This window comes from Stigmatopora nigra, chromosome 7 (assembly GCF_051989575.1).
Source record: "Stigmatopora nigra isolate UIUO_SnigA chromosome 7, RoL_Snig_1.1, whole genome shotgun sequence".
NCBI classification, from domain to species: domain Eukaryota; kingdom Metazoa; phylum Chordata; class Actinopteri; order Syngnathiformes; family Syngnathidae; genus Stigmatopora; species Stigmatopora nigra.
Window position 1 is genome coordinate 2,354,068 of NC_135514.1, and position 25,245 is coordinate 2,379,312.

General features: G+C 38.4%; 5 protein-coding genes across 6 annotated transcripts in view; 4 read left to right on the plus strand and 1 right to left on the minus strand.

Annotated features, from left to right (window-relative positions):
• Positions 1–291, minus strand: part of LOC144199575 (uncharacterized) — a 2,440-nt gene extending 2,149 nt beyond the window's left edge. The window contains exon 1 of the mRNA XM_077721313.1: positions 204–291. The gene's annotated coding sequence lies outside the window, so the exon portion shown is untranslated. The remainder of the gene's footprint in view (positions 1–203) is intronic.
• The window catches only part of LOC144199573 (uncharacterized), a 2,977-nt gene extending 311 nt beyond the window's left edge, over positions 1–2,666 (plus strand). Inside the window, exons 2-8 of one of the 2 annotated variants that reach the window (XM_077721312.1) lie at positions 212–341; positions 542–707; positions 974–1,078; positions 1,178–1,234; positions 1,684–1,782; positions 1,856–1,972; positions 2,045–2,666. In XM_077721312.1, the coding sequence (XP_077577438.1) occupies positions 549–707; positions 974–1,078; positions 1,178–1,234; positions 1,684–1,782; positions 1,856–1,972; positions 2,045–2,074 (567 nt within the window). In that variant the 5' untranslated portion in view covers positions 212–341; positions 542–548 and the 3' untranslated portion in view covers positions 2,075–2,666. Of the gene's footprint in view, positions 1–211; positions 342–413; positions 478–541; positions 708–973; positions 1,079–1,177; positions 1,235–1,683; positions 1,783–1,855; positions 1,973–2,044 lie in introns of those variants that run through there. The other variant, XM_077721311.1, reaches the window with a different exon arrangement.
• A 497-nt stretch (positions 2,667–3,163) lies between these two features.
• ptdss1a (phosphatidylserine synthase 1a) lies at positions 3,164–10,732 on the plus strand. The gene is made up of 13 exons (XM_077721394.1): positions 3,164–3,520; positions 4,498–4,589; positions 4,711–4,755; positions 4,842–4,966; positions 5,270–5,428; positions 5,488–5,639; positions 6,456–6,597; positions 7,633–7,745; positions 7,854–7,919; positions 8,206–8,305; positions 8,425–8,493; positions 8,695–8,761; positions 9,106–10,732. Exons 1-13 carry the CDS (start codon positions 3,336–3,338, stop codon positions 9,198–9,200), a joined length of 1,410 nt encoding a protein of 469 aa, XP_077577520.1. The 5' UTR covers positions 3,164–3,335; the 3' UTR covers positions 9,201–10,732.
• Positions 10,733–11,869: 1,137 nt separating this feature from the next.
• LOC144199571 (E3 ubiquitin-protein ligase NHLRC1-like) lies at positions 11,870–13,390 on the plus strand. The gene has a single exon (XM_077721308.1). It carries the CDS (start codon positions 11,977–11,979, stop codon positions 12,751–12,753), a length of 777 nt encoding a protein of 258 aa, XP_077577434.1. The 5' UTR covers positions 11,870–11,976; the 3' UTR covers positions 12,754–13,390.
• Positions 13,391–14,300: 910 nt separating this feature from the next.
• Positions 14,301–25,245, plus strand: part of kif13a (kinesin family member 13A) — a 38,771-nt gene continuing 27,826 nt past the window's right edge. Inside the window, exons 1-2 of the mRNA XM_077720782.1 lie at positions 14,301–14,656; positions 14,807–14,897. Of these exons, the coding sequence (XP_077576908.1) occupies positions 14,602–14,656; positions 14,807–14,897 (146 nt within the window). The 5' untranslated portion in view covers positions 14,301–14,601. The remainder of the gene's footprint in view (positions 14,657–14,806; positions 14,898–25,245) is intronic.

Consider the following 25,245-nt stretch of genomic DNA (forward strand, 5'->3'; position numbering starts at 1 on the left):
GTCTGTCTTAGTCAATTATCTATATTGAGCAGACATTGACATTTTTGACATTATATATTTGATTAGATATTACATTTTAACACATAATCAGAACATCAAGTTTTAACTTAAATTTGTGAAAAGAAGGATGTTGCAACAATATGATTCAAAAGCTTCAAACACTTAATGTTGAAAAAATAATTGTCTCAAATGTTATTTCTCACCGTTTCAGAATGTGTTCGTCCCTCTAACAAGTGGTTTTCTTAGTAAGTAAATTTTTTGTCAAGGCGACGTAACAAAGAAACACTTGCCACTTCCTCACTCAGCCAACACTTGTAAGATCACCCCGGTTGCATTTTAAGGTATGTACTGATAAACATTGCTTCAAAACAGGTGAGTTTTGAATAAAAAAACTTTGATTTGTCTTTTGAAATCTTTATTTGTTGTGTTGTGGTGTACCAGAAACAGAATTTACTGAACTCATTGAATGCACATCAGGTGAAGGAAGTACAGAATGGTGCTTATGTATGGATCGGTTTTAACTTGATCTTTGATGTTCCAGAAGGACGATGAAGAAGACATTTGTTTGTGATGAATCCATGGTCATCAATATTTCTATTGGGAAGGACAGTGAAGGACTCGGGCCTGTGTTTCCAAAAGAGTTTCATTGTAAATTCAGAGATTCATTCAAGGTTTTTGCTTACAATGGTCACCCAAAACCTCTCGGGGTAAGTACACATGTGTAAAGAGTAGTGATAATTGCTCTCATTATTTAAAAAAATATTTGTATATTTACAACTTTAAGAGCTCATTTTAAGGTAGTGGTGTCCAAATTGTCAAGAGTAGGATGTTGTTATTATCCCAGTTATATACATTTTACCTTTTAAAATTGAATGAAATATGGCCCAAGTAAATAGACTTCACATTGAGTTGCTGTATTTCTTTGTCGTAAGTGATTGTTGGTTGAAATCTATTCATTCTTTGAAATTTATAGGCAACACAATGCCTTGTTGGAGTGCTGATTGTCATTCTCATCAGATTCTATACGCCCAACATCTATCAGCTGTATAACTTGATCATCATCTTACCCAACATTTTGGTAAATAGCATTTCAGACTCATTCCCTTATCACACCAAATGATGTGTGCTCATTTATGGTCTCTTGTGTTATTTATGTATTTTTTTTAATCTATGTTAGTTTTTGCTCAGCGGAATACTGACCTATGCAGCAGGACATATTCGCAACATTCGTGTGGTAAGTCTACGTTGACATTTTTTTACATCTGTATTTTATATGTATATATAATTTTACATTACATTTGTTGTTCACAGTATAAACACCACACTTTCATTAAAAAAATAGGAAACTGATGACTGTCACTATGCAACATATTCAATTGTTGTAAAGTTCTGAGGTTTTATTTGAAATACTCACTTTTGTAACATAATTTCTGTTGTAACATAGACGCAAGGGAGTTGCTGTATTGTGTTGTTTACTTTAATTATAACATTTAAATGTATACATTCACACACATACAATAATTTATTTGTTATTTATAAAGGCATTTGATAGGGTATTTTATAGAATTATTTACAATTTATCAACCAATACAGACTATATATATATATATATTAATAAAATGCACATTAAAACAAACCCTGCTTTAGATAGCTCAAGTGATTGTGTTACAATTATTTTTTCAGACCAAAGTATCATTATGTCTGAACATGAGCAGTTTTCTATGGTCCATTTGGGGACTTTGTCTCACCATAATCAGCCACAACCAATCACAAAACTCTAAGGTGAATTCAGTATTTGAAACCTCCACTTTAGCAAGACTCAAAATGAACATTCATTGCTTCTTTTTCCCTCCAGTTGCAAAAAGGAATGCAAGTGACACTTATGTGCCTTTTTGTAGCAGAAAGCTTGATAGCCTTATTTCTAATCGTGTGGCAGAATAAAGCTGTGTGCAGACAACATTTCAATACTCTGGTATGTTGACTCCTCTATAATCTTCGAAAACTCCAAAACAATATCATTAATGAAACACATTTTTCTCTGCAGCCTCTCATTCAGCTGAAACTTGAGGACTAAACAGGCTGAAGAAAATGAACAGACGACATCCAATGTCAGATTTGTTTTTCCTTAGGCACATCATTGTCATCTACGTTTAAATAAAAGCACGTGTTAATGTATCATAGCAACCACACCATCATCTTATTTTGTTATAGTTTCATAATTTCTTGAAAATGTTTATATCTTCACACTGATCACTTGTATATGAAAATACTTGGTTTGAAAACAAAACTCCATTGCATTTCACAGTGTTTAAACTCAGACTAATTATTCATTCAAACATTCATTCATTTCCCATATCACTAAATATGACTTAAATTCCTCTTATTCCAAATTCTCCTTCAAATAAATCTGTGTCGTGGACATTGAATCTCAATTATAATTTCATGAAGTGCTTTGATTTCGTTACTTATGTTGAAATGTGACTTGCCAAAGTTTAGCATGGCTACCACTAGACAATGACCAAACAATGCCTTATTAGTGTGCATTCAGATTTTTTTCTCATACTACTGCTTGGGAGGATGTGGGAGAGAAAAGTGAAGAGTCAGCAATTATTGATATTCTTTAAGAAATGCTATGACCCAAAACATTCTATGGCCTATAATTGTATATCTAATCTCATCTAATTTTAGGAGCAATTTAGAATGTCCAATCAGCCTACCATGCATGTTTTTGGAATGTGGGAGGAAACCAGAGTACCCAGAGGAAAACCACACAGGCCCAGCGAGAACATGAAAACTCCACACAGGTGGACATGACCTGGATTTGAACTCTGCCACCAGGAACATATCCAAAACTGGAATTTCTGATTCTAATTCTTATTAGTGCATAAATGTTTCCTGCGAAAAAATAAATGACCAGCAGAGGGCAACAAACACCACGAAACCTGTGTTGTTGTTTTCCGTGATTTATTTATTTTATTTTATTATTCTTTTGCCTCTCTTCATCGTACTTTTACTCAAGTTTTATGTAATCCAATAAATTCGGAATATTAACTCGTGTTTGTGTTTTTTTATCAGAGGTCAAGTGAAAAACAATGATTCAAGCACGTGATGGAGAACTCTTCCGCGATGACACACCCGTTTGAGTTTCCACCAATCAAAACCCCTTCCACCTCTCTGTTGCCATTATTTCCAGAGCGTTTCATTTCCAAGACGTCACGCCTCACGCTGCCTTTTTACACCAGAAATGTGCCTATTTTCTGGCCGTTACGTTTGCGTTCGTGTGGCTACCTCATCGCCCTTGGTTACGTTTGAGTGAGGGCGGTCGGTTAGCTGCTATGGAGTCGGTGTACAGCCGAGACTCCCTCACACTCAGCAAGGATGACGTGAACTATAGAATGCATTTCCGAATGATAAACGAGCAGCAAGTCGAGGACATAACCATAGAGTTCTTCTATCGGCCCCACACCATCACGCTGTTGACGGGCACGGTACTCTGTTTGATGTACTTTGCCTTCGCGAGGTAAGACGGCTGAACATGCTAGCTTGGGTAGCTAGCAGGTGGCTAACAGGGGCTGTGATGCTCTTATCTTTGGTGATGTGAGTGGGATGCCAGCTGCCTGTGATCTATTAGTACACAAACTCCACTAAATACATGATATTAATCGAGTTTGATCATACACGATGTTGCTTTGTACATCATGGATCAGTTAAGTGTAGTATTGAAAAGATGGGATGTCCAAAACAGGGTTCCCCCGCTTCAATGCGGAAAGGCAGTTGTTTGTTAATTTATATAGAACGCCCGGGGGAAGATCTTAAAAACGGTTCTATTTGGAATAATATATTCTAGGGAATTTTACGCTTTGGTCCTTAATGCTAGAACTTTTTTGTCTTTGTTTAATTGCATTTATCAGTTGCATACTTATTGTTGCCTGTAGGCACCAAGTTAGGCAGACACGTAATGTAGGCTCTTTAATCGCGATTTTCATGCAACAGAATGAATGACATGATTAGTTAAATTAGTATACTAAAAGGAGTTAAAAGATGGTTTATGAGACTTTACAGGTGTGCTGCAGTACATTACAAATTGAAGGCTGTGACAAGTGCCCTCTACTGGCTAACTCTTGACCTACAGGAAAATAGAAGTCTACTATTAATAATGGTACATGAAAATGAAAATGTTTTCTGAGGAATAAATGAGTATTACTTCAAGGTTAGTGCAAAAGTGAAAGGAAAAAGAACAAGAACAACAACAACTACTTGAGTGACGACTTGATAGGCCGAAGAATTTTGGCAACAGACACCATGATGCTAGTAAATACAGGACGGTAGCACTTATTGACATTACAGGCAGTCATGCAAAAAAATCATAAATACACTTAACAAACATACAGTTCTAACAATTACAAATAAAATATTGCACACTTGGTGGTTCATTCATCAGAAATGTTTTTTTTATTTTTTTGTAACTAAGTTAAAAGGTTTTCTTTTTTTTTCCAGAGATGATGGAAATCCTGACGGTAACCTTTGGGTGGGTTTAATTCTGGTGATCTCCTTCTTCCTTGTTATTAGTGTTTTGGCCTTTCCAAATGGTGAGTCTTGTGATGTAATGTGTAAATATTTCATTTATGCAACAATAATTATAAACTTAATTGCTTTTTGTTGAATTTTTTTACCTCTTTTAACACATTTTATATCATTCAATCTCTCTAGGTCCTTTCACCAGACCTCATCCAGCAATATGGAGAATAGTATTTGGTGAGTAATATGAATGAATGACAACAAAGGTTATTGGAAACATACTGTAGTGCAGACCTCTTTATTTATGACAATTCTGTTCCCAGGTTTGAGTGTGCTGTACTTCCTCTTCCTGGTATTCATCATCTTCCTGAACTGGCGACAGGTTAAACAGTTAATGTACTGGCTGGATCCCAACCTGCGCTATGCAAAACGAGAGGCTGACATAATGGTAAGTGGTGTAGGGTCATGTGAAAAAACTTCAAAATGATGATGGTGGCTGGATATATAGTAAGCAATAGAGATGCTTGTCAAATAGCTTTCAACAGATGAGTGTTTTTTTCCCCCTCAAATTAATACCTACTTTTTGGATGACAAAAATGTGAACTTCAAAGAAACTATTTAATCTTCTCATTCCTACAGAGGAATTCTTTTTTTTTTAAATCAAGATCATTTTTGACAGTACCGGTGTACACATTTTTTACTACAATGATTTAATCATTTCTACCCTATGTGTGTACTGCTCCCCTCTTAGGAGTATGCAGTCAACTGCCATGTCATCACCTGGGAGAGAATTCTCAGCCATTTTGACATCTTTGCATTCAGCCATTTCTGGGGTTGGGGCATGAAGGCCCTCCTTATTCGAAGTTACAGCCTTTGTTGGACCATCAGTATTACATGGGAGCTTACAGAGGTACTGTGTAGTGGCATCTTCCCATGATTGTCATTCAATTTTACGTGTGGTTCCCGTAGCTCTTCTTCATGCATCTCCTCCCCAACTTTGCTGAGTGCTGGTGGGACCAGGTAATTCTGGACATTCTCTTGTGTAATGGCGGGGGGATCTGGATGGGTATGACGGTGTGCCGCTTTCTGGAGATGAGGACGTACCACTGGGCTAGTATCAAGTAGGTCCCAGCAATGAACAGAATAATGTTGTTTTACACATTGTAGTATTCTTTGTCATAACATGTGTTCTAAACTGGAGTTCACAGTACACCTTCTAGATCCGAGATGGTTTCTTTACTTTGTGGAGTTTAGGTATATGTTCTCCCAGTAGTACATGCATGCGTCATCGCTGGGTATTCCAATTTCCTCACACATCATAGAAACCTGTATGGTAGAAAAATTACTTCTACTTGAGTGGCAACTTGACTACAATTTAGTTTGTAAAAATACACCTTGATGGTAATAGACCACCAGTCCATTTTCACTAGAGGTCTGCCAGAGATCGTACGCTCCTAGTAAATATGGATTGGACATCTATCAAGGTAATAAAAATGATAATAATTGGTTCAAATCAATCCTTTACCAAAACCATGTTTTTGTATTTTTAAATAAAGTAACAATAACCATGGTATTTTCTATAGAAACATACAATACTAATACTCGATTAGAATGTAAACAAATAGACTTTTTTGCCCCTACTGCCTTCAGTTCAATGGACATTGTGCTGCTCCTCTTGCCGTTTGTTCATTGGCCACCTGGGGGCCAGTATGATTACAGACACTTTGCTTAACCCTGCCTAAGACAATGTCATTCCACGTTACTATACTGTAAAGTGGGAAGTTGACACGCATTACTATGAAAAACTGGTTTTGAATACTTAAGAGGAATGGCAACAATTGTCCAAAACAGCTTGGCAGTTTAGAGACTTCTGTGTGTATATTACCCAACACTACACTACACCTGATCTTGACCCCCTCCCTTTGTACCTATCACAGAGACATTCACACCACCACAGGGAAGATCAAACGAGCAGTTTTACAGTTCACACCAGCAAGTTGGACCTATGTGCGCTGGCTAGATCCTAAATCCTCCCTGCAGAGAGTGATGGGCGTCTATCTCTTCATGATCATCTGGCAGGTGGGTCAGCGACAGATAGTCGGGGATCGTCCTGGGGGTCCATCTCTCTAAATCCGGGGGTAATCTAATTGCATTGAAATCTTTAACTCGTCTCGCAATGATCCATTTAATGCTCGGATGTCCTGCTGTCTGCGCATTAACAGCTAATCCCACAAAGACACAAAACCAGCCCGGATTACATGGGTACAATTAATTAAAGAAGGGTTCGATTTTGAGTAAGTGCCATTGCATTTAATCACACACAGGCTGCGTTGTCACTAGCATTTGTGCGCCATGGCAACACTGGGGTTTTCCCCTGTCATTCTGCATGTTGAAACAGTATTTTCATGCACATGGGTGAGCAGCATCTCTTCTGTCTTTAGCCTCCTCCGCACAGTAATTACCAAACTTGAAGAATGGATAAAGCAGGGAGCAATCAATTGCATCAGACTCAGCATGGGTACAGTTGAGCTGGTTCACTCACAGGCTCCAGGCCAAATGAGAGAATAGCACTGCGGCAGGCCTCCACTCTCATTATGTGTTGTGGGAATGAGAGGAACTCACACAATGCAAGACCCTGCTCTGTTTTTATCCTTATTATCAATTCAATTGTCACAATAACACATATTTGTCAAAGTGTCTGAAGTAAAGATTGGTAAAGTATAGATGAATGAATACATGATAACTCAAATTGCAGATATGATATATTAGATCCAAAAGATCTGCTCAATATTACACATTTAGACACTTCGGAGCATAATTGGAGAGAAATTGTTATTATATGCAATTCTAAGTTTTAGATGGTTAAGTTCATCTCAGCAAAAATGGGAGTTATTTTTGTTCAGTGTATTTGCACCAACATTCTTCTTGGTGGCGCCAAGTGGTACCAATATGTTGAATACATTATACTTTATGTACCAATATATTGATTTACAAAGAAATTGTATAATTTCTCACTTCTCACGGATCACCAATACTAACAATGACGCAGTATTGAAAGTTTGACCTGTTATGGTGTTTATTGTTTTAACAATTATTTTTTCTGAATCTTTCCAGCTGACAGAGTTAAACACATTCTTCCTCAAGCACATATTTGTCTTTCCGGCCAGTCACGCCCTCAGCTGGTGTCGGATCCTGTTTGTCGGTATCATCACAGCACCAACAGTCAGGTGAGATGCTTTCTGTCTACATTAGAAAATTCGCATATGTATGATTATAATATATTCACTTCTTCATACTCCTCACTGGCCTGTTTGCTTTCTTTTTTTTTTCTGCAGGCAGTATTATGCCTACCTCACAGATACCCAGTGCAAAAGAGTTGGGACCCAGTGTTGGGTGTTTGGGTAAGTAAGCACTGTGCCACAAAGGTTCTTTCATTCTTTTGAACAAGTGTTAAGTGTCGTGGAGCCCTGCCACAGGCTTATTTTAGCCAATAATATGGCAATAACTACCATGATGAATTGATACTGCAAAATGTGAAAACATAGAGCCAAGCTTGTTTACCCATATGACTACCACTGAAATTTGACAAGTATTATTTTGGTCCATACAGAAGATTGTTTTTGTATATTTTAAGACAACTGCAGGTGTTTGAAAGCTTGACTTGGTTGGTTCTCTCACCTTGCCCAGGGCGATAGCATTTCTGGAGGCGCTCGCATGTATCAAATTTGGACAAGACTTGTTTTCCAAAACACAGGTTCTCTATGTGATCCTCTGGCTTCTGTGTCTGGTAGGTAGTCTTTTTCGGTATTCTAAGATAGGATTGTTTTGTTTTTGTTTTGTGTCAATAGTAAATTTCACCAGCTTTATACTTTTACTCAAACCTGTTCTTGTGTTCGACCTTTCAAGGCCTTCACTACATTCCTGTGTCTGTACGGAATGGTGTCATATGCCGAGAACTATGGTCCAAGAGAAAAGGTATGTGGATTATTTGAAAATTTGTTAATTATTTTTTTAATTTTTATTTTATAAAGATGTGGTTAGTGGAAAGTCAAATCAAATCAGAAAATAGTCACAGTTGCTTTGCAAGCTTGTATCTTTTGGTTTCCTAAGCAAGTATTTGAAGGGTGGAATGTGGGTCCCGCTTGACATGTGCGTCTCGTGTTTCTATTCTCACAGCTCTTCTCAGAATGTGAGGACACAAATTACACTGAGTTTGCTGACGAGGCATCAGAAGAACTTCCAGGTACAGTGAAATGTTATATGTACAGGAAACCTCAACTCTATGCGATGAGCCTGTTGTAAGATCAGGGGTCATTAAACCCCTACCAAAAAAAAAAAAAAAAAAACTGTAAATAGGGCATGAATCAATTTCAAACTGCACGTGACAAACTTTGCCGCAAACAAAAAAAGTGTATGTGCAAAGGCACAAGCTTTTTTGCTGTCTTATGTAGCACAACCTCAAATTGTTGTTTCCAGTAAAATATAACCTCAATGAAGTGAGGATCTATTGTATTTTGAAGTGTTGGTGAACTGATACTGTAACCGATACTGTGTTTTTATTCATTGCGAGGTCTATCTGTATTTCAGAAGAGCCTAGTGTGGATGGGGATTGCTCACAAATTAGACATAGAGGAAGAGGCTTGGAAAAGCTCAACTCTGTCACTGGTACGGACAGCCAATAGGAAGCTGAAGGAGTTCCTAAACTCACCCCAGAAAGGTCTGCTGGGGCCAGTAAAATATGACATGACTAGGTTGCCCTCAGGAGTCACCAACTGATCACTAACTGGATCATGCAGTGATGTTGGAGCGCTGCACCCATAGCTTACTTAACACGGCTGAAAGGTGTTGGTGCCCTTGTGATGACAAGACGAGGTGACGGTGAAAAATAACTGCCAAGTGTAGATTTAATTGCATGCTTTGTGTTAACTGATCATGTGTGCACGGAACTGCTATCATTTATTTGCACTCCCAACATTTCACTATACATTTTTAAGCTCTGTGTGTATGGCACACAGGTGTTCAAATATTTTATCAATAATAACTCACAATAATAGTACGTCGGCACTTTTGGTGACTGACTTGAAGGCGTGGCTTCCCCACAATCCGGAACAAAATGAAAGCACACAGCTTACTGATGTTTGCCTTGAAGAAGTGCACATTTGCCATGCCAAGTCTGATAGGATTTGTCCGCAATTTTTCTACATGTCCTTTCTTGGCTGCTATTTAGTTTTTTATTTTAATACCGTCAGGGTAACGAAGGGCAAATATTCAAATATAGTTCATCAGGGTACACACTTACTGATGACATAGTTACACGTGCATGGCTGCAAATGTTAGAAAACTGCTCAGCAACGGCACACTGGCGGCTATTTTTTTTTCTTAATGTCATTGTAACTTTTTTATTCGCCATATGTGCCTGTTTGCATGTTTTCTCTTTGTCTAAATTCTCTGTGCATTAATACGTTCGTCCTAAATTGCTTTATTCAGTCATTGGTTGCCATTGACAGCAATAGATGTCTACTCCTATCAATATTGGACTGCCTGCCAGCCCCGCAGAATTCAAATGGGTTGGACGCCTATCTCGGTTAATGGCATTGATTTGACATGCCAACCGTCTTATTCAAACAGATTTGACGTCTATATTTGTCAATGGTAGCCAAGGCGTAATTAAGTTGGCAACATCTCATGCAGCACACATTCCGTGTGCAATATCACGTCAAAATGCGTAAATTTCGGAACTTAGTTTCCAATTTTTTTTTAATTATCTCTTTAGCAACTACACGATTTGCACTCCCACATTGATCACTCAGCATGTCAAGTTCAAATTTGTTGTTAGTCTTGTAATTTTGGTTTAAGTATGCAAGCCTATTGGTCTCTGTTTGCCTGTCAAGGTCAGTTGTATTTTGTCAATGTTTTATCTTCCACAAAGCAACGATACAGATGGTGGTTTTACACTTACTGTATTTGTACTTTGGATGCTAATACTTACTTTTTTTCTTTGTTGTGCACCTCTAAAGAATAATACACTGACAAATCAGAATTTTCTATGTTTAAGACCAACTACTGGTCTGATACAAAGATTCTCTTATACATGAGTTTTCCTGGTTTGTATACGTAATTTGCCAAAATATTACATGGGGAATTACTTGTGCCGTTCTATATCACTGTGAAACAATACTGAACCATATTAAAATTATTTTACATGTTCCTTAAAGCTCTATGCTTCCATTGTGATGATGTAACACAGAACACACAGAGCTGAGATTCAAACCCTTACCCTCAGAGTTGTGATGCATTGCTAACCAGCAGTTCATCATGCTTCCTGCAGGTAAGTGACCCTACATTAGGTTGTGTACTTGACAAGGAAATTGCAAATGACCTCGGCCAACCTCTAAAGGGCTTCACTTGTATGAGATCCAATTTCACTGCACATCATGAAACTAAAATAGCTTCCTCACGTAAAGCTGCATCGCGAATGCATTGCAAGGAAATGTGACTTTGCGGCAAAGGGCAAAGTCTTTGTGGGATTGGGAAGTGGGTTCACAGGAACGTGTTGGAATTTGGAGACTCCAAGGCGTGGTGAGTATGTTGCATGCTAAATCAAGAAACAGACTGTGATTTAAGAGAAAACATCAACAGAATTTGTTTGATATATCACTGTGGAAAACTGGCCTGGTCCAATTCTGAATGTTGCCTGTTCACTTTTTCAATGATCTACTGTAGTCTTGATTTGTTGTGAATTGATTTAATTTAAATTGATTAATTAAAATTTGTCAGTTTACTGTAGATAATAGACAAGTCAGTGTACACATTTATTGAGAAATGTCCCATGTCATCTTAGCTGCTTATCCTCATGGGTGGTGGGGGTGCTGGAGCTGATCCCAGCTAACTCAGCAGTAGCCAAGAGCGTTTTCTAGTGTTCAATTAGCCTAGCATGTATGTTTTGAGGATGTGGATGGGAACCAGAATACACATGGAGAACCCAAATAGCATGCAAACAAGAAGGCCAGAGCCAGGGATCTTCGTCATAGAGGCCGCAATTTCAGATTATCCTTTGTGCAATTTGCATGTTATCTCTGCAAATGTGGCTATTTTCTACTCCAACATTCCTAAAACATGCAGATTAGGTTAAAGCATCAAAATAGCTCACAGTTGTCAATTGGGATCAGATTATCCTTATTTATCAGATTGAGACAAGCACCCATTCATGAGCACTAAATTTTGTTATCTCGCAGTAAAATTTCGTTATTAGCTTGTTTCCAGAAGAGGGCAGCAGAGAATCTCATATTACTACCAAAAATCACATGACTTGGGCCTAGCGCACTGGGCGCAGCACAGCAATTAAAATGTAGCAATGCTTTTCTCACTCAAGCCATTCTACTTTTCCTCGCTTTTTAATAGGAAGCACACCAACCATTTTCCCCCTGCAGTTCAGATTAAGATCATCTATTTGCAGCCATGGCACACAGCTGCTCGAGGGGTGGCGACCCACGGCAAACTGAGGGCATGTTGCGAGAGATCCAGGTCAACTTGCTCGAGTGTAAAGTCTGCTTTTTGAAGTTCAATCCTCAGAAGGCCGAGCGCAGGCCGCAGAACCTGTTGTGCGGTCACGTCCTGTGCATGGAATGCATCAGGGCTGTGTCCCACCCTCTCCTGAAGAAGCTAGAGTGCCCCTTCTGTCGACAGCTGTGCTCCATTGATGCCACTTCTCAATGCCGGGTTCTATGTGACCTGCAGGAGCTGCTTTTGTTTAGTCCTGCCGCGTCGTGCCTGGAGAAACAGGTTGAAGAATCGGCTTCAGCAGTGCGTAGCAAGAACTTCCATCTCTGTTTGACTTTTGGTGGCTGCGGGACCCTAATCAACCCTACGGGATTGGCCAAAATGCCATTTTCTGGGAACATATTTGTAGTTCACGAAGGCGAGAAAAGGGTGGTGGTATTTAATCCTCAAGGGAAGAAGCTAAACTATTTTGGGCAAAGAGGACATGCTAGTGAAGAGGTGTGCTACCCCGTGGATGTGGCGGTGACCCAATGCGGTCATGTTGTCGTGACTGACGCTGGAGATAAAGCCATCAAGGTGTTCACGTCCAGGGGAACACATGTGATCTCGGTCAAGGCTGGATTCTCTCTGCCTTGGGGAGTGGACACGGACTGCGCCGGCCACATCCTCGTGTCGGATGTGAATGCGGGAACACTATCTCGTATCAAGGTGGACTACAGACAGGGTGTCACTTAAGAAGAAAGAAAGGTGGTGTCACAGTTGGAGCGCCCAAAAACGGTGGCTTGCTGCCGGGAAAGCGGTCAGACGGCAGTGATGGAACACGTACATTCACCAAGAGAGCAGAGTTACTCCAGATTGACAGTTTTCACGTCAGATTTCCACCTTCTCTATCAGACAGACACTTTAAGTGTGAACTTGAAGGCTTCAGTCAAGATTAACATGTCTTCTGTGACATTTGATAAGAACGGACAGCTAATTGTGCTTGACTCCCTTCAGGGGATGATTTGGAGTTTTGGGAAGGGACTCTGTGATCCGATTCTCACTCCTCTTGTGGCAGAGCATCTTATTAGACCTGTTGGACTAGTGATGGTTAACAATACTCTCATGGTTTTGGATGGTGGAGACCACACAGTCAAGATGTACTCTTAAATAGTTTGACTGGGTAGCGTAATTGCTGTATGCAGCATCTAAATTTGTCCAGCAATCAATACATTTCTCCTCATAATTGACATGACAAAATAAGATTAAACCCTTAATCTTTGTCTTCTAGTCAAAACTGTGCTAATGACAAATTCAAAACCATGCAATGGTGCAGAAACCAATATTATTCAAAAGACGTTGGTCTCAAAAAGAAAATTGTCAAATGCATAAATATTCAAGTACAATAAAAAAAGTTATTTTTGTGTGTGAGGTATTTTCTCTTTATTGACATGTAGTTGAATCACACAGCAGCAATATCAACAACAATATCACGTTGAACGATAAATATAGCTAAAAAAGAGCAATAACATAAATCATAATATCGATATTCTGTCCAACTCTAAGTATTTACAACATCACCTGCTTGGGATTACTCAAAACCAACAAAGGTCAAGCAAGGTCACTGGTAAACCAATGATTTGTTTACCTTAACTAATGGAAATATAAATATCTGTTCTGAGGTGTGAGCATTATTTTAAAAAGTCAAAGTAACTTTCCATTTGTTTGAAGTGTTTTATGCACTCTGGTTTCCTCCATGCAGTGTCAGCTGGTTGAGCATTTTAAATTGCCTTTTGATGAGTGTGAGCATGAATGGTTGTTCGTCTTGTGCCCTTCGATTGGCTGGGCACCTATTCAGTGTGCCCCCTGCTTGGTTCCCCTATTTAGCTGGGATAGGCTCAAGCACCCCCTGCGACCCTTGTGAGGATAAGTAGTTCAGAAAATGAATGAACAAATTAGTTAAGCAGTATCTAATCTAGCCATCATTATACATTTCAATGAGTAAGCAGTAATCTGTCATGCTAATTATTATCATTATTAAGCATGGTGTTTGCACAGTATCGGGCGATTCCATACAGAAATGTAGGGGGGGGGACCCAAAATAATTGTATTGTGCAACACTAGTATGAATTAGGAAAAAACATGTATGAGTTTTAATCAAATGTGTGTATGTTTATTAACGTGTACCATTGCATGCCTGGTGTTTTGTCTCCATCCAATGAGCGGTGGTCTCGGAGCTAAACGTCTTCCCCCCTCCCCAAAAAAAAGGTTTGTCCCTCTTGGGTGCTGTGGTGCAGCCTTCACAGCCTGCCAGAGGAGAGCAGAGAAGAGCAGAGTAAAACAGTCGAGCTCCCCGGCGGTCCGTGGAGGAAGATGGCGGTGGGGATGCTGGCTGGAAGAGGAGTCGAATTTTGGATTTGCACGTAAAATCCACAGCCCGTTGGATACACAAGACAACCATGGAAGCTTTCCCCAAGTTTCTTGTGGACACGCGGACGCTTTCGCCGCTGTTTTAGCCACGATTTGTCGCCTTCAGCCTCGGCACGATTGGTTTGTTGTCCGGAGACTTTCCCCCTGCAAGACAGAAGAAAAGTCGACCAAAAAATGTCGGATACAAAGGTTAAAGTAGCAGTAAGAGTTCGGCCCATGAACCGGAGAGGTAGGTTTTCTCAAAAGTTGTTTATGTGTGTGGTTAGATCCACCAACTTTTCATCGCATCGTTTCCACTTGGGAAGTTTTAACGGAATCAAAGTCGCATTGACACCGACGCCGTCTGCTTTGTTTTGCAAAACAAACCGTCTTGGGGCAGAAATTGAACTGAATACAAAATGCGTGGTGGATATGGAGGACAACCAGACTGTTCTTCACGCACCACCCTCCAATGCAAAAGGAGACAACAGGTAAAAAAAAGACACAAAACTCTCACTATTGTTTACATTTAGAAATGTGGCATCACTTCATTTGATTTTCTCTTCATTGTTTGGCCCTTCCTGCAAAATGTTTACCTAAATAGTTTTCTTTTCTGTGCATAGTGGGTGTCACAAAGTATTTGGGACCCCCAAGGGGAAGCCCCGGAGGTGTTATGTAAACGTCTGACCCCAAGTGCAAGTGCACAAATAATTTTAGCACAGCTTTATTGTTGTGCAGTATGCCAAAGAATAACATTCTCAAGGTACTCGTGTGTTGCCATAACAGCAGGGCAAAACATACTGGGACTAGTGATTAGGATGTCTACCCCAAAGTTATGGGGTTCATGGTTTGATTTCTGGTCTGTGTTGCATAACATACTCGTAAACTGGATTATAAAGTAAATGTCACGTTTGATTTCAGGAAAAACACCAACTTTCATCCCTGCAATCACAAAGTTGAACAGTATTTTAAATAGAGCTGTTTCTCTAGGACGAGGTGGTCTGGGGCGCACCTGCCTCACAATTTCGAGAGCCATGGTTCAAATGTGGACACAATTTTCCTATGTGGCGTTTACATAGAATTCCCAAATTTTTATGCCAAAAAATAACTAATTTTCTCTCCAGCTTCCTCCATAATGGTTAATTCAAGGTTCAAAATGATTCATATATCTATGAATCTGAATGTGAATGGTTGTTTGTCTATATTGTGCCCAGGCCATTGTGTAAAAAATAATACTATTTTTAAAAATAATAATAAAAAACAAACACTTGCTCAATGCATAATGACCTAGCATGCACATACATATCTGGACATTACATTTTGGATCACGTAAAATTTAATAAACAAGTTTGGACTATGTGACTCAAAATACAATGTCTAGATATGTGGATGGCAGGTCTAATTATTATTAAAATAACACAAATATTAATGATTATTGTATTTTTTATTGCTAATTATTTTGTATTTTATATCAATTTGATATCTTTTTAATAAGTAAAACAACAAATTCATTAAATGTTACTAATAAGAAAAATAATTATGAAATGAATAAAAATAGAAATGTGTTCATATCAAAGTGGCAAAGAGGGTAGCACTCCTTTTCATTGTGACTGATAGCTGCCAACTCTCCCAGTCAAAATTGATTGGATGCTTTCAATGGCATCCAGTGAGTTAAATGAATGCAGGGTAAAAGGCAGTTTGAAGGCAGTGACATGTCACTCTCTCATCTGTGTGCAACTCGATATGTTGTCTTATTGATGTGAAGTTTCCAATACCCATTAGCTAAGCAAAACAATTGTGAAGCATTCGAATGTAGCCGTTGAATGTCTCAAGGTTTTGTTACTGGGATCATTTAAGATGAATGCAACTGTGATATTACTATAATGCCGCTCAAGAGGTCTGAGAAGTTAAGTATCTGCTCTGTTAAGTCTATTACATTTGATTGTGTTTATTATTTATGGGATCATTAGTTGCAATATTTTCATAGTAGTATTAAATTAAGTTAAATTATGTAAACTGTATAAAACTGGATGAAAGAGTGATTAGCACTCCCACTGCACAGTTCTGAGATCAAGGGTTCAATCCTGTGAGTTTTGTCCGGGTACTATGGTTTCCTCCCACATCCCAAAAACATGCAAGGTAGGCTTGGATAATGGATGAATGTATATGAAAAATGTGTTTTTTAGTAATTTAACAACAAATATTACATCACCTTTAATGTGTTTAAAAGCAGTCAACTTTAATAAAAGCAGATATTAAAGAATGTCTAATTTTAGAATTCTTCATCTTTTAAAAGTTGGTGGCAAGCAGTAAAGACAAAAAAAAAATAAACGGACAAGAAACTCCCCAAACAAGAATTTGCACTTGGAAGCAGTCATGATCCAAAATCAAATTTGCATTATGCCAATGTTGACGTTTGAGATTAGTGATGTCCTTATCTTATACTCAATATTGGATCTTGATATCGTACAGTATTGGATTTGGTCACGATATTGAATCAGATACAGTATTCATGTGCTGTAAGTAAAAAAAAAACATTAGGCAAACATTTCCCAGCATTACCAGCAATAGACCACTTTTAGACCACACAAATATGATTTGTTAATTACTGATTGCCTTTTTTTTTTTTTACCTTTTTACTGGTCTTAAAGTATGGCTATTGGATAAACATGTTGAAAAAAATAAAATTAGATTTTAAGTAAAGCAAAACAAAAATCAGCATTGAAATATTTCTAATTGAGATGGGATTTATATTTGTTTCCATGTTGTATTCAGATGATATGTTGGTTATGCAAGAATTTGTGGTGTGTTTACTGGAAGTTTTCACTTCAAATGGATGCTTACTGTCATTTCTATTGCTTGTGATTTCATCATTTTTGCAATGTGCATGCGTAATAACTTTGGACATTTGGTATGTTTGGTTGTCAAATGTGACATTATATTCTATTGTACTGTCTAGCCATGATACATGTATTAAGCCTTGATGCACAATACTGTTGCTGCTGGTGATTTGGCTCCATGTGTTTAGACTGCAGTGGTTTTGCGAAAGCATATAATTTTGGTGGCGGACTTACAAGAGCCTTTTTTCTCTCCATTCGCAGCCATGTTTTGAAGACACCTGTTGACGTGTGCAGATTAAGTGTCAGATTTAGGGGGTATTTAAGTGGGAAATATCGCTGCAGGGAACACATTCATGGGAACTTTTCCTATCGTGAGAAAAGAGAGACATTTAAGGCTCTTTTGTATAGCTAAATATATGAAAATACATTTAGGTTTGGGAGGTGGAAAATCTCATGATGCATTAATAGTAAATTATATTTTCCACATTAAGATAAATACACAAAAGAAAAAGTGGCCGGTTTGAGAATATGAAGGCACATGAGGGATTTACTCTGATGGTTGAACCTCATTCTTTGAACTAAACCACATTATAGCACTCGTGATCCCTAATCTCAGGACCAAAATGACACATCTTGTGAGGGACCGACCCCAGGGTGGCAGGTTAAATTTCTCTAAATTCCTAATCATCATTCTCAGCTTTCATCTGGTGCTACTTTGCAGACAAAGATTTGGGGGCGGCGATTAAAGGAAACACCTGAGGCTCCCGTCTGTGAATGCAGATGAGTGGTGGGGCGTCATGACAAGGAAATACCTTTCGAGGGTAGAAGGGGGCTGTATTACTATCTGTCATGTTCCCACAGGCCCGGCAACACAACTGAATACAAAGCCGTCAAGACTTGCAAATGCGTTTTTAATTTAGAGATTACACTTCAAATATTGCTTATCCAAATTGAAATTCAGTGGGTGGTGATGTAGCAGATTAAGGTATTGCAAGTACTTGAATGAGCTAACATAGCATAATTTACTGTATTTCAGGCATATAGAATGCTCAAAGCAGAGTTCACTGTAGTTTCTTAATAAAGGGTCAGAGTTACAGTACATACAACAAGCACTACTGTGCTACTACAGGCTGAAGGCTGCCCGCTGCAGGCTCTTTTACATCTTAGAGGCTGCAAGGATAAGAATCTTTATGGTTTTAGTGTAGTGCACAACAAAACTTTGTTGCAGCTCTTGGCAACTCTGAAGTTAATAAATCAGCCCTGAAAAAATAAACAAATTTGACATTGAGGATTGATATGTCCTGGACCATGCTGCATAGCCACTAAGTTTCAAGACTTCAAAGATAGTGTTCATGAGTGGTAACTTAACAGGGCTTTGGCCTGTAAAAAATATATGACTGGTTGGAGACTGCATGGAAATGAGTAGCATATTAAATTTAATACACCTGCTACCCATTCACGTCAGAGACCTTGTAAGATAAATAAATCAAAAACGGTGCAAATTCTTCAAAGGTCATACCTGTCAACTGGTACGTTCTCGCCGTAATTGGTACAACTGAAAGCCCATTTTTATATTGGTACGCTGTACACATGAAAATGGTACGCTAAACGGTGATTTTGAGAAAAAAAAATAAATTAAGGCACTTTCTAGCCATTTTTCACCATCCGCCATTGTTTCTTCCCGGAAACGCATGTCTGCCAAGTGATATATGTACCGGCGCCTCTGATTGGCTAAAAAAAAAAGATCATGATAAACATTTCGTTTTGTAACACTTTCACCATGTGATTTCCGTTTCCTGTTCCCTTGTTTATGTTTACTTTCATTTGATCAGCTGTTTCTGGTCTGTTTACAAGTCAAGAAGTGGTAAGATTTTCCATGTATTTATACATATATGTAAGGGCGAAAACAAAATTTGGTAAGATCACAAATGGTTCGAGGTTGACAGGTATGAAAGGTGTGCAATTATGTTGCCAATTTCTCTGTGATAGTACATTTTCACTTGTAGACATGTATTTAGTGTCATCACATTAACGATCTAAAACAAACAAAAGAAAAAATAAAACTATTAAACTGCCCGGCGAGTGGCTGGCCACCGATTCAGGATGTCTCCTGCCTGGTGGTCATAGTCCAGAACCCCCTATGAAAATGACATACTTGTCTGCTTTGTATTTAAATAATATTTATTTCAAAACCTTGTTTTTAAATTATTTAATTAAAACTATTTTGGCATTCCATACATTGGTGATTTCGACTGGACAAATGTATTTTTTTTCTAGCAGAAGGAAAAAAATCCTTTTTGGTAAATGCTTTTTGTAATTAGTGTTTTTGTTTCTTAAAAATAATCTGGTCAAAAGCTCCCTTCAAATTCTTGAATAAAACACAAAATTAATTATTTCACATCTTTGAAGGACTGAAGTTAAGAGTTGAAGACAAAAATATATCCCACCCCAAAGAACCCAAAGACACTTGAAAGATGTCTACTTTTCACCAACCTCTTTGTTTCCTTTCTGCTGCCTATGGTTTATAAAGGGTAGATGCTATTATGATAAACCATTGTGGTCTTTATTGTTGAAGGGTGATAACTCATCACATACTTAGTCTTCTTTCTTGTTGCTGAACATAATGTACAAAATCGCAAATGTCTAAATTTCACCAACACCAGTTTTCAAAAGAGCAATGCTGCCTTGTCCCATTATCAGGAATGTTCCCTTTTGGCTTTCTATTGTTCAGGCTAAGGTGTCAAAAATCAACATTTCCATGTGGTAAGAGGTTCAAAGGTCTACTAGGCATAATAACCCATTTTCAGATTTCAAACATGCTATTCAAATGTATTGACTTCTTAATTTTAATCACAAAAAGGCTGTTTGTTTAGAGTGGCCTATTGTATTATACATCTCGTTCTGGTCTACAGGAAAGATGCCATTGTCAGTCTTTGTTGCATCTGTGCCTCATCATTCTCAGATGTGCATTCTCATGCAGTTCGAAATAAGCATTGGACGCTGTGTTTGGGCTATCATTCAAAATTTCGATTTTTCTCTTAAATTAACTAGAACACTTCCAATTTTTAGCTGTGAGAGTATCAAAGTGACATCTATCAAGTCTTCAATGATGTGTGTTTCTCGGCCATCCGGTTTCTATTGTTGCCGCGTGCCGAACCTATTCAAACCAGCGACATCTCCAACTCGAAAGGGTCAAAAGAGGTGTGTCCCGGTAATAAATTTCACCCAATTTCCCTTGAGTGGAAAATCACATTGGAATAAACCAATTGATGAACTGACTTCCCTTTGAAACACTGCCCATGAAACTGATTTAATGGTTCTTAATGGATGGCTTGCAGAACCACCTTGTTGTCACTGCGGTGTCACACATGCCTGAGATGGCTCGATTGGCTTCGAACTGCGTCATCTGTTGTGCTGTTGGCATGTGCTTAGGAAAATTCCCTAACAGCCGCGTACGGGAGCATCCGGCGCATTGCTCCTCATTAGGACTGTTTTTGACAGTCTGAGCTTGGCTTTCATGTCGGAACTTTGACTCACAAGGCTGGCCGTTTGTCTTGGCTCGTTGTTTGCAGGGCGGTTGCTGAGCGACAGCTGTTGCCGAGCCACAGGAGAGTTATATTGATAACCATATGAGAAATATTTCACAGCCAGCAAATACTTGGACATGCATCACGTGTGGTTCCTTAACACACAATTAATAGTTTATGGTCATTGTACATGTCTGCCCTCTACTTAAGATTACATAAGACAACATTTTTAGAGCAAAGATGTTATTGAACTCATTTTGGTGTGCAAATTCACACCATTTTGTTCTCAAATGGGCTTTATGTTACTGGCCTTATAAGCTATTTTATGAGAATAGTTTAGATCACTGGCCTTATAAGCTATTTTATGAGAATAGTTTAGATCAAAAGAATATTGGGAGGGTGCAAATGGTTATAGTAGATTCGTGAATTATTTTACAGTCTTGTTATATGTGAGACATCAGAAATGTCTTAAAAATAGTGCAAATTTAATAATATTCACTTTCAAATGAAACTTACTGCAATGGATTTGTACAGTGTGTTACTTCTATTTGAAACAAAAATTCACACATACAACAACACGTGGTTGAGAAATTATCTAATATTTACATAAGTCACCACATCCCTTTGTAAACCATAACACAATCACTTTACCACGCAAACAAACAATGCCAAACTGAATTATGTTAGAAACAATTTTGACTTTTCCAGTTGCCTTTCCCATTGGAGAATGAAATAAAAACTAATTTTCTTTTCATACCTTTCCTCTTTTCATGTCCATTTCATCAAATATTGTTTTCACTGCTTGAAATTTGACACAAATGTTTGTACATGCTGTCCGGAGATCTGATCTGTTGTACTTTCTCATTCCCAGTGCCAGTTATCCTTCTACTGACTTACTCTTTACTAATACTACTACTCAATCCTCTACTAACTAAAGGGTGTAAACCAGTCAAAAACCTAATCTAGAACTCCACACTGCCAAATTTAGTCAGCTTGTGAAAACAGAGCATGTCTTGATCTTCCCCAAGCCCTTTGGATTTACTCACCGAACCCAGTTTAAGAACCATTGCCCTAGCATTTAAACAGATATCATTTGCGGAAGACAAAAAAAGGGTTTGAACTCATTCATTCATTCATTTTCTGAACTGCGTTATCCTCACTAGGGTCATTGAGGGTTTGACATGAAGCTCTTAATTGACATTTTCAATGATCAATGTCTTAAAATATGTTTATTATAGATATTCATGCAATTATGAACTATTAAAATTAATAGGCCATGAACTCACTGCATTTCCAGTCAGTAAATTTCTGACATGCAATCACAAATGATTAAGACTTTCAAATCTTTTCACTTTTATTGACAATTCAAATTTGTCTGGGCCCAATTGGGTGGTCTTCAACTTGAATAGGGATATTGTATCCTACCTATGCTAAAACCAATTCAGTATTTTTCTAATTCATGGGATATTCTTGAAGAAACCCACAAAAGACTGCTCAGCGTTTTCCTGTGTGTCTAAGAAGCAGGATTACCTCCTGCTTTGAGTGGGTGGGGTGACCAGCTTGATTTGTTCTAAACATACTAGGAGAATATTTGAAATGTTAGCTTGCAGTCCAGAGGAGCGCAGTGCACTGTAAGCCAACACTGAGAGACACAGAGAGGGTGAAAGCTCCCAACGTTGTTTTTGGCTGTGAATCACATGAATTGTAATGGTCTGAAACATGTTGACAGGCTAGCATGGGGAAAAGCCTTATGTGTGGTTAAATTGATCTTAAATGGTTTGGAGGGGTCGAATTTTTGGCAATCAGGCAGAATTTGGATTAGGGGGAAGGGGGAGATCTGTGTCTGCAAAACAGTTTTTGCGTGTGTAACTGTGTACTTGTGTACGTGGTCAGCAGGATTATGTCATCAAACTGTTAAACTGTTAATCTGATATTACTTCATTTGCAAATTTGGATCTACCGCACGTATACTGCTGGTCATCAGTCGGTGTTCTATTTTCATCATGGGTTTTGGAAAAGAAAACAAGTTCATATAGCGTACCGCCCCAATTACTTACACACGTGCAATAGCAATTATAGAAAAGTATCGCAAGAAGAATTTGTTTGGTACTTTTACTGTATAACATTGGACCGTATGGACAGTAAGTAACATGAACAGCATTTCTAGTTGACAGTGGACAAAACAATATTTGTTGTCACTATGTTACAAGCTACTGTGATGGCATCTGAACAGGTGTTCACTGGTTCGAAGCCGGGACAGCCATAATAATATCAATCTTTATTTTTTTTTTCAAAGGCATGGAAAACCTTTAGCCAATACTGTGGTGTGCTGCGAAATTCAGCTCTCAACTCAGTTTTGACATTTTACATGATTCCCAGATTTTCTCTGTGCTTTTACACAATGACCGGAAGTTTACATGCCACCTTACACAGAACCTGGAAGTGCTGCGTGCATAGAAAGATTCTCTGTTTGAACACATTGTTTCTGACCATGTATTGTGTTAAATTCATTGTCTTTCTGTATTCCATGTTAGAAATGTTTCTCCATAGATTGAGTTCAGATTCATCAAGTGTAACATGGGTATATGAATTGTGTGGCCAGTGGTGCGAACAAAAGCCTTAAAGTTGGTACAGTATTGTACAGGTAATTAACTGGCGACCATTTCAGAGCAAACCCAAATCCTGCCCAAATTTATTTTGGATTGGCGGCAGGTCATCCATGACTTTAGTAAGGACAGGCTGTCAAGAAAATGGATGGATGGTGGACACACTGTATATGCTGTACAGGGAGGGAACTGTGGTCTGTACTTCTGTCTTAACATTCCTTCAATTTGAATCTTGGTTCCAATTTATGTGGAGTGTTCTTGTGCTTTTGTGAGATTTATCTATCGCCTTGATGAGTACAAGTGCCATAGAAAAATCTATGATATATTAAATTAAAAGGAACAATTGGAACATTGTCACTACACTTAATATTTTGTTACTTGAACATGCATTTCTGTTTTGAAACAGTTGTTCCACAAGATAAGACACTTTTTAATATTGGGGGAGATATGTTGTCTTTCTGGATGATACATAGTCTAATCTTGTGTTTATTTTCTACTGGGTTAGTAGAGAACATTTTTTGGGTGGCATAATGACCCAGTGGCCTTAATCCTTTTCCATATCCACGGGGGCCGGGGGGATTCTGCTGTTACACTCCCACCCTTCATGACTTCTCTTTGTGGAGCATACAGAATCTGAAACCGGAGGCCACCGAAAAAATTCTAACAAATTTGCCCTCCAGCTGTTTGAGAAAGAATTAAAAAATCGTCTTAATCTTAGTGTTAAAAGAGGTATTTCAAAATTTATAAATGTACTTTATAAGATCACCTACACCCACACATTTTTTCTTTTATCCATGTTATTTTTCTCAGCTGTCTTAACATTAATTGGCTTGAAGGCTTGGTAGCCAGTGTGCTGCCAAGGCAACACATGATGCAAAATGATGCGCACAGAACCTGCAACCATGGCCTGTGTGCTGAAGCGCAACATAAGCCCTCAAACCTCAACATGTCAAATGTGTTGAAATTGTATCAAATTGCCTGGAGGCTGCATCATCCAAGCTTTGTGACCGAGTCGCCACGTCTGGCTTTGGCCTGATGTGACTGCAGTTCATTTAGCATTTAGGTTACTTGATTTCATGCCAAATTAAAATCAGTTGAGTGCAAAAGATATGGTCACAGTTTTTAGATTAACAAACACAAAGGTAAGACATTACTAAAAAGAAGCCTGATTTATGATGAGATTAAAAGATTATGTCAAGAGCCAGACTAGGAGCTGAAAAACTTGTTGCTGTAAAAGTTCTAGAAGCAGAACAAAGTCAAATTAAATAATATACAGGGCATGAATGGAGTCTGCGTTTGTATTTTGTGAGGAAGTAATTATATCATCAAGATTTATATATAGCCTGTGGGAGACAATTCGATCCATTGTCTTGCTCGGCATTCCCGACATTCCAGATGTGGCCGTGTATTTTGAACAGACAAAACCAAGCCATGGAATCATAGCAAAGGATTACACTGCTAACTGTAGTAATACAGTATACAGCTGGTCTGTCTGTACTTTTACAATCATACTGGGTTTGATTGCTGGCACAATGTACTCCACTGGGAAATATTAATGACAGTTTATCTTCATTACAAATCATAGGTTACAGTCTTATTTGGAACATGTCCACTTGTGTCTTTTTATTACTACATAGTAACAGAACATGAGCTCAGATAACAATCAATGACAGATCCGTGTGACATTTTCCATCAAAGTGGTCATTTCACTGTTGAGTTTACTGAATTTACTCTTTCTAGCTTTGTCTATTTGTCTGTAAAAAAAGGAGGGTATTTTTTGGGGGGCAACACATTCAAGATGTGCAAATTTATTAACGTGTTAGTGTATCTAGGCCTGCAAAAAACATAAAGGTTACATTAACATGT

Coding starts and splice junctions, on each gene's coding strand:
- ptdss1a (XM_077721394.1), top strand. CDS start 3,336: ATGGAGTCGGTGTACAGCCGAGACTCCCTCACACTCAGCAAGGATGAC. Junction 4,967..5,269: donor AACGAGAGGCTGACATAATG/GTAAGTGGTGTA, acceptor CTCCCCTCTTAG/GAGTATGCAGTCAACTGCCA. Junction 6,598..7,632: donor TCTTCATGATCATCTGGCAG/GTGGGTCAGCGA, acceptor GAATCTTTCCAG/CTGACAGAGTTAAACACATT.
- LOC144199571 (XM_077721308.1), top strand. CDS start 11,977: ATGGCACACAGCTGCTCGAGGGGTGGCGACCCACGGCAAACTGAGGGC.